We start from the raw sequence: 8,658 nt of genomic DNA, 5'->3' as shown, positions 1-8,658 counted from the left end.
ACACACAGTGCTCTGCTAAAATTTGCGTCCAATTGATAATCATTTGACTGTTCTTTGATTAATGGATTAATGCATCTATTATATATTTGCTGTATCACCCCCTACAGTTATCACAGTTTACAAATAAACACATGCACATTATATAATGCCCATAGAAGTGTTTAATGCTTAATAGCACAAGAGAGCACAATAATCAGGGGGTTATTAGTTAATTGTTCATTAGGTCTAGAGTAGTTTAGTTTACAGTTATTTGTGATTCTATGCTTTTCTGTTTAAACTTTGCTTTTTTTTAACAGCATCTCTGTGTGTTTATTAGGAATGACTATTTTACCCTCCTACAGAGATTGATTTAGTGTGTGTGTGTGTGTGTGTGCACTTGCATGCGCAGATCAGGGAAGAGCTGCGGGCAAACAGTATCGATGTTTATCCTCAGAAGGAGTTTGATGAAGATTCAGAGGACAGACTGATTAATGAGAAAATACGTGTAAGTTCAGAGTACAGAGGAACACTATCACTCTGCTGAAGTTGAATTGTTTTTGTTTAGATTTTGTGGAAAAATGTTAGTTTATTACTGATTACTGTGTGTGTGGATGTGCAGGAGATGATTCCATTTGCAGTCGTTGGGAGTGATCAGGAATACCAGGTGAACGGCAGGAGGCTGCTTGGAAGGAAAACCAAATGGGGAACCATAGAAGGTACCACCTTGGATGCCAGTTCAAGAACTGTGTTCAGCACCATCCAGTTCACAGTTCTGAGTTTAAAATAAACAATAACTGCAAGAATAACCTGCGTTAGATCACAGATAAATAAATAAATACTAAATGTTTCGATATAAGGGGTGGCACGGTGGCGGCGCCCCCTCCAGGGTGTATTCCCGCCTTGCGCCCAATGATTCCAGGTAGGCTCTGGACCCACCGCGACCCTGAACTGGATAAACGCCTACAGATAATGAATGAATGAATGAATGTATCGATATAAAAAACTGATTTGCATCACTGATTTAAACCACCTTTTTTAATAGAATTAATAGTTTGGCAAAGGAAACTATCAAAAAATATTTTTAGGAGAAACCTGTGACTAGCAGTTAAACTGGATCCATTTAATTCAATACTTACTTTAGCTCAAATGGTGATGTTATATCAGTTAAAAAGACTTTTTAAATCAGCTTCTGCCCTGCGCCACTTTCTGCCCTGAATTTTAAAAAGAACAAGGTTTTCTTTTGTGTTCCCTGCGTTCCCTAAACTCACACCTCACATTTTTTGGCAGCGGAGAAAGGTGTTACTGAGTTTATGAAGTGATGAGGTAATTACTCTGTAATCTTTGTGAGGAGCTCAGTTCCTCTTATTAAAGCCCTCTTTTTAAACCAGCCGTCATTTCCTGCAGCGGAAGCTCCTGAGCTGCTGCTGTACAGTGGATTTCTCAGACTCTTTTATTGACTCTGACGTAATCTTTAATCCCCACGCACTCTTCTCCTCCCTCGGAGCAGCGCCCGGTCTGTCAGGCCGTCAGCTTTATCTTTGCTGGCGAAATTAAATTAGTGGGGAGCTCGATGGCTTATCACATCGTACCTCAGAGCTCCTCCTTGTGGCTGATGAAACAACCTGCAGAAGTGATTTGGGATGAAGTCAAAACATTAATTAAATGAATAAAACAAAAATAAACAATAATTGAAGTTTAATATTCAGGAGTTAAATAACATACATTGGCAAATATGCTTTTACCTGTAAAGTGTGTTAATTAAATCAACAAAAAAACGATGGATTTATCACAAATATTTGCTCCTATAGCTGTGGAATCTGTTTATGAAGTACAGGGGGTCCTCGGCTTACGACGTTTATCCGTTCCTACGTCGCGTCATAAACCGATTTTCGATGTAAGTCGGAACATACATACATACTCTACGTAAATAACATACTGTAAGCACTTATCCTATCCTAACACCTATCCTCCTCGGTCCCGAGCCGCGTAACCGTGTATTCTTTCGCCGCGCACACCACACACGAAGTTCACGTTACGACATTTACGACGCAAAACCACTTAAGTCGAAACAAGGCTTTATACAGTAAATGGGAGATGTGTCGTAACCACGCAACATCGTAACTCTGACTGACGTAACCAGAGGACCTCCTGTACTGTGATCCATTTGTAATTTATATATAACGTAGAGATATATCTTTTTTTATATAATAGAGAGATCTATCGTTTACACAAGAGACTGACTGAAGTGTTTTTGCCTTCTCTTTGTTCTGTGCAGTTGAGAATATTGCTCACTGTGAGTTTGCCTATCTGCGGGACCTCCTCATCAGGTCAGTGTGTGTTTGTGTGTAAGTACAAATGCATAATCTAGCTGATATTGCTTTAATGTATAGAAAATATCACTTCCGTCCATGGCCTGGAGTTGAAGAGAGCAGAATGACCCCTCTCTCTCTGTCCTTGAGAGGTAGTTGGATCCATCTTCACTCAGCACAAAGCTAACGTCGTCACGTTAGCCGACTTAAAACACTGGGCAGTTAACGTTCTTCTCCCAATGTGTTATGCTCAAGTGTTTCTGACTGTTCTGTTCTTTACAGAACCCACATGCAGAACATAAAGGACATCACCAGCAGCATCCATTACGAAATGTACCGCGTCCGGCGCCTCAACGAGAATAACCTGCAGGCCAACGGACTAGCCGAACACCACCTGGCCTCTCATGAGATGTAGAGCCTTCAAATCTTCAATCTCTCTCTCTCTCTCTCTCTCTCTCTCTCTCTCTCTCTTCCACCTGCACTCCAGTTCCATTCCTCCTCGCTCTCCGTCCACAGCCAGAGCAACCCACCGACCACAGGGCCTGTAATACTGTAATAACTGTTTTTACCACAGACTTCAGCACACTGCCCACTGAATGGACAAGACTGAGAGCCTCTGAGTGTATACTCTATTACTGCATGCCTTTTTAAGCTTACGTTTATACTTTTGCTCATTTCCCCTTGCTCCACCCGTGAATTCATTCTTTCATAAATACTCTTGCCAATTTAGACAAGCTTTACTGGATAATGGTGCAATCCCATGGACAAGGAACAATAGGGTAATAATACTAATAAATAACATACTACTAATAATAATAAAATAACTCAATTTAATTCATAAGCACCATTCAGGGTCCCAGAGGACTCTTAAACCCTTTTCAAGGAGCTGTTATAGTAATTAAACTCTTCAAATGGAACATCACACGCCCAGCCACTTGTCGTAGTGGCATTGTGGTGTGCTATAGTTTTGTTTTTTTAAAATGGGATATACACTAGTGTCCATAAAGCTCGTCAAAATTGGCAGCAATTGCTACAGAGGAACAAATCTGGGGTGGAGCATAGGTGGGTTAAAGTGGAGGCCAGGCCAGGCTTACAATGACCCCTCACTGGCAGAACCATAAAAACCAATCTCCTAGAATCTTTCTTTAAATAATAGACATTTCTTCAGACAAGAGTCCCAATTTCAAAAGGACCCCCAAAGGTTCAGGGATTTTTTTTTTCTTTCATCTGTTTTTGTCATTCGTACAGTGATATCATTATGTCCCATGAGGCAAAAATGTTTGGGTTTTTTTTCAGGTTCTTTCTCCTCAGAGTGAATGTGCCACATCTACAATTTTTGACAGACACTAATCCCTTTCTAAAGCTTTGTGAAATTGTGGATCTTTAATGATGTAATAAGTCGAAACATTAGCGTTCCTTTGGTTAAACTCTCCCTGAAATGTGTCAGAACAGTCACATTCTGGAATGCCTTTCTTTGCCGGATGTGTGGTTTTATAACATTTGATTTTAATCCTTCGTGTTTGTGATTATGGAAAAAGCCCTTGATACTTTGCTTTCACTGTGCAGTGTGTATACGTATAAATCCAATCATAGTGTGAGGATTTGTATTAGGACTGTGAAGAGACCCGTGATCAGTAGATGAATAGATTGCAGATGAAAGCTGATGTTTAACCGATATCTTCGCTGTATAAATGCCCAGAATCCAACACTTATTTCCAGTCCAGAGAAATTCCCAGAGCTTTATTGGAGAATGTGGCCTTGAGCTGTGAAATGCATGGTGGAGCATTTCAGCTGTTGATAAAGAACGCGCTACAATCTTTAGATACGACTCTTACGATGTGCACTTGTGGTACTTTTTAGTTTAAATTCATCGCAACAAAACTGTTGTATCAAAGTCTTGTTTTTATTTCCTGTTTTTGCTTATTTTGGCTTTTGTTAACTACCAGAATTTTCCCTGGTTTATTGTGTTCTTTTGTTGTTTTTCCATCAGTTGCACTTTTATGAAAATTTCACGAATCCAAGATTAAATACAAAACTCTGATTACATTGACACACATTGTATATCTGACATCTACATAAGTCCTTCCTGACAGCTGTCATAAACGCACGTAGTTATTTATGAGGGATTATTCCAAAAAGCGTCAGTTCCACTCTGAAAATTCGGAATGATCTCTGCCTCTTGTTGGAGTGAGCCAGTTTATGTCATCTGTCACGTAGCCTTATGGATGACCTGCAAAACAAAGTGTTACCTGATTAACTTTAAAGCTTCATGCACTTTCCGGATGAATGATCCAACAAATGTTTCCAGCATTTTTCGAGGGTTTTCCAAGATTTTCTTACGACAGTGACACACTGCCTGAGAATAAACATTTGAATTCAGTGTTTTTTTTTTTGTTTTTTTTTTTCTGCCTATCCAGATTTATATACGTGTGTGTTTTATAATCACTGCGATGTGAATACTGCCACGGTGCCTTAATATATCTCCTCTTGCCTTCCATTTAAAAAAAGCCATGACTGACGAGCATCATCACACGTGAGAATAGTGAACCCCACTTGTTTTAAGGCCTTCCCCAGACTTTCAAGTGCTTTTAATTGGGAAAAGTGTATTTCATCTTGTGCTGTATATTCATAGTGATTCAGTTTTTTCTACTGGTATTAAGAGTAACACAAATATCATTGATATGTTATTTTAAAGAAATAAAGATATTAAATATTGGCTTGCGTTGGTGTTATTTCTGAACAGGTGCATTCTGGCTGAGGTTCTGATTGTAATTACATTAAATGATTGTAATGGAGATGGCAGTCTTAATTATGGAGACACAATGTATGAGCTACAGAGAAAAACATGGCATGAAATGTAAAGATCCGAAACAGCTTATAGACCTTAAGATCACAGCCCAACGTCATGCATTGACTAGCTCCACCAGCATTGAGCTGTAGGGCCATGTAACTCCATACTTTACAGTAAAGGTGTTCTGTTCAGTGTCTTTGCTTAAGTAGATCCCTAACATCAGTGCATGACCTCTTTATTGTTTATGTAACTATGTCAAAAATTCGTCTCATTCATTCCTTGTCTGTAAGCGCTTATCCAGTTGAGGGTCGCGGTGGGTCCAGAGCCTACCTAGAATCATTGGGCACAAGGCGGGAATACACCCTGGAGGGGGCGCCAGTCTTTCACAGGGCAACACGGACGCACACATTCACTCACACCTACGGACAATTTTTGAGTCGCCAATCCACCTATCAACGTGTGTTTTTGGACTGTCGGTGGAAACCCACGCAGACACAGGGAGAACACACAACACTCCTCACAGACCCGGAGCGGGAATCGAACCCACAACCTCCAGGTCCCTGGAGCTGTGTGACTGCGACACTACCTGCTGCCCCAAATTCTTCCCAGACATTCCAAAATCTAGTGTAAAGCCTTACCAGAAGCATTTAGCGAGAGCATAGTTTTTGCCAGCACTTTCCTTGGTGTCTGTACTCCTCCTTTTTCAGTAGCTGTGGATTGCATTTACTAAGGGATACCGAAAGAACATTCTTTACCCATCAAGGTCCTCTCTTCACCAAAAGAGTGTTATCTACTCTTGTCATTGAGCCAAGTGGAGAAAGCCTTTCTCTGACCTTGTGTAGCTGAACCTGCAGTTCCTGGAGTCTTTTGCCTCCTTCCAAAAGTCATGTGTCATTGAGCTTTTGTAAAGGAATATTCTGGATTCATCAGGTGTAAATAGCTTTTTTTCACTTACTCCTCTTCTTTTTCACCATGAATGCTTTAATAGAGTTCACATGAGGATAGAAAACTCTAAAGCACTTAAACTCAGCTGCTCTCCCCCCCCCACACACACAGCCAATAACGATCACGTTTTTTCTGTTGGATGCTGCCTTAGTGCTACCTTTGGTTATTATCTATTGCAAAATCACATATGTTTATATTGGGAATGTAGGGTCACATTATGCATGCATCTATTGGTAATTTGTCCCATTTCTACGCATTATTTAAAATATTTTTATGCTCTCCTAGCCACAACTTGGCATTTGCATGCTGAACGTGGGGCCTTGTGTAGCTTGTCCACTGCATAATTTTCTGTTTACAATACATTTCTATGGATTCTAAGCTGTGCATGTGCAACTGAACTTTGTCCACAATGGGTGACTTTTAAAGTAGCTGTATTCACTAATTATCATTAGCATTCACATTTAGCCAAGTGTCTGAATGTTAAACACTCCTTTTATCATTATTTGTATATTTGTATATTACTAAGGGTTGTGACAAAAAAGAGTGGGAAACACCCAGCTTTTATGTTCCTAAAAGCTAATGCTATGCTAATCAAAGCATATGCGGAGTTTCTAGAAAGATTCATCAGACTTCGGTTTAATAAAGATGAAGAATTCCTCCCCCTACAAAGTTGGCCATTCCAATGTGAATTCCTCCTTGCGAAATTTGCATGTAGTCCCAAGATTTGCATACGGTTGCAGCGCTAATTACCACGGCTTTGGGCGAAGGCTATTTTGGAGCTAATTAGCCTCATTTAGTGTTGACGAAAGCGATGTTAGCGGAAGTCTTCATCTCTATTTGGGCGTCTGGGCTGTTTGTCGCCTATTTGTTTTCCTTTTCTTTATCCATCTGCTACCACCATTTTGCTGCCACCTTGCTGCCCCTCCCCCATCCACTCTTTCATTCCTTCTGTCTGCTGGCTGGATGCCAACCACTCAGACATTCAAAGGAGGGATGGTGGTGTATGCTAATTTTCACTGTCTTGATTAGAAGGCAGCGGTAAATTAATTTAAATGTAAAACGGTGGGGTGTTGGTGGAAGGTCATAAAGTCCATAGGCTAGCGTTATACGCTTGCTTTAGAGAAAAAATAAAAGTCCCCTGTTGTAGTTTGTGGCTTTGTTTATTAAAGAACAGTGGCAAACTGTTTATTTTAGCGTTAGCTTAAGAGCACAGGGCTAGTGTTTGGTGAAGGTCTGTTCTAGACAGAAAGCACATGAGAAAGAGATGAGAAGTAAAGTAAGCCTGGACCCTCTCTTCTCAATTATTTTCAGTGTGATAGCTCTGCCTCTGGCTAAAGACTGTGAGTAATTAGGCTAATAAAGGTTAGCATTGTTCACACTAGCTAAGCGTAAGTGAGATGAAGGCAAGGTGCTGCGGGTGTGTGTCTGTACTGGCATGTGTGCATGTTTCCTAGGTGGAGGTGTGTATAATAACTTTAACAACCACGGGATTAAATTTCTGTTGTCTTTCAGTATGTTAGCTGGAAGATTATGATTTATCTTGTCTTTATTGGTCACTGCAGAGTGCCTAAAAGGACATATCATTTTTAAATGTATTTAAATCTAAATTTAAATCCCCTTAACCACTGTTGAAAAAGTACACTACTTTTGGAGTGATCTCTGATGTCACTAAAAACACTTCCTGGCTATAGCGAATCATGAGCTACCCTGTATTGCATATTCATGAGCTGTAAAATCAATTGACCCTCTCACAATTCACAAGCTCTGCATCATTCTACTTAATGTATGGCTACTACAAAATGGCGTGCAGTGACCTGGAGCACTTTGCTGGCCCCAGTGGTGTGTTTTGTATACGGTCGCTGTGGGTCAGTCAGCTGAAGATTAACTCCCCAGAGGTTGCCAGCTGTCAAATATTGGCTGTATTTATTGAGTTAGGCAGTATTTAATCATACAGTAGCGACATGATAACGACACAGACGTAGACACATCTCAGTACAGTTTTATCTCAGGTTCATGCAAGCAAGGCCACGCTCATGAGATCAGTTTCCAGCCTGCTCCATATTGATTAAATGATCAATTACAGTTAACAATTACAGGGGGGGGGCGTCTCCTCACATATCATTAGTAATAATACATTCGTTCACTAATGAATTCGTTAATCTCCTGTAACTGCTTCATCCTGACGAGGGTCTCCGTGGGTCCAGAGCCTACCTTGAATTGTAGGAATCAACCACTCTGAATCAAATCCCTAATTCAGTTATTCATTTGCAAGTTTGTCCTCAATTTAACTTCATAATTTAAATGAGGGGAGAAACACAATCCATACTCCTTTTATATAGAGAGTACTAAGAACCTACAGCGCCTTGTCCCTCACTATATTCCTGCAGGTGGCGCTGTTACTGTGCAGTAATTCGATGTGGTTTCCTCAGAGTCACTGAAATAGTTTTGACACTTGTGTGTGTGTGTGTGTGTTGATCCACTGATCAACTGTTGTTTGTTGATGGTCTCTTAATTGTTTGGTTTTATTTTTTATTCCATATGCAAATCCATATATTCTGGTTCTGTTAGTCAGTAAAAGACACAGTGTAAATAAAACTACTGGATAAAATAAAACTAGCTTAGCATCATAACATG

The 8,658-nt window shown here is 40.2% G+C and overlaps 1 protein-coding gene across 7 annotated transcripts in view; it reads left to right on the top strand.

Annotated features, from left to right (window-relative positions):
• septin9a (septin 9a) overlaps window positions 1–4,983 on the top strand; it is a 73,660-nt gene extending 68,677 nt beyond the window's left edge. For 4 of the 7 annotated variants that reach the window (XM_066641683.1, XM_066641686.1, XM_066641684.1 and 1 more), the window contains 4 exons: window positions 389–484; window positions 599–695; window positions 2,255–2,306; window positions 2,571–4,983. In XM_066641683.1, coding sequence (XP_066497780.1) covers window positions 389–484; window positions 599–695; window positions 2,255–2,306; window positions 2,571–2,703 — 378 coding nt within the window. In that variant the 3' untranslated portion in view covers window positions 2,704–4,983. The remainder of the gene's footprint in view (window positions 1–388; window positions 485–598; window positions 696–2,254; window positions 2,307–2,570) is intronic. The other 3 variants (XM_066641689.1, XM_066641687.1, XM_066641688.1) reach the window with 1 other exon arrangement.
• The last annotated feature ends 3,675 nt before the right edge of the window (window positions 4,984–8,658 follow it).

This window comes from Hoplias malabaricus, chromosome 13 (assembly GCF_029633855.1).
Source record: "Hoplias malabaricus isolate fHopMal1 chromosome 13, fHopMal1.hap1, whole genome shotgun sequence".
In the NCBI taxonomy this organism is placed as follows: Eukaryota; Metazoa; Chordata; class Actinopteri; order Characiformes; family Erythrinidae; genus Hoplias; species Hoplias malabaricus.
Note: the sequence above shows the minus strand (reverse complement) of the source record. Positions and strands in the feature narration are given on the sequence as shown.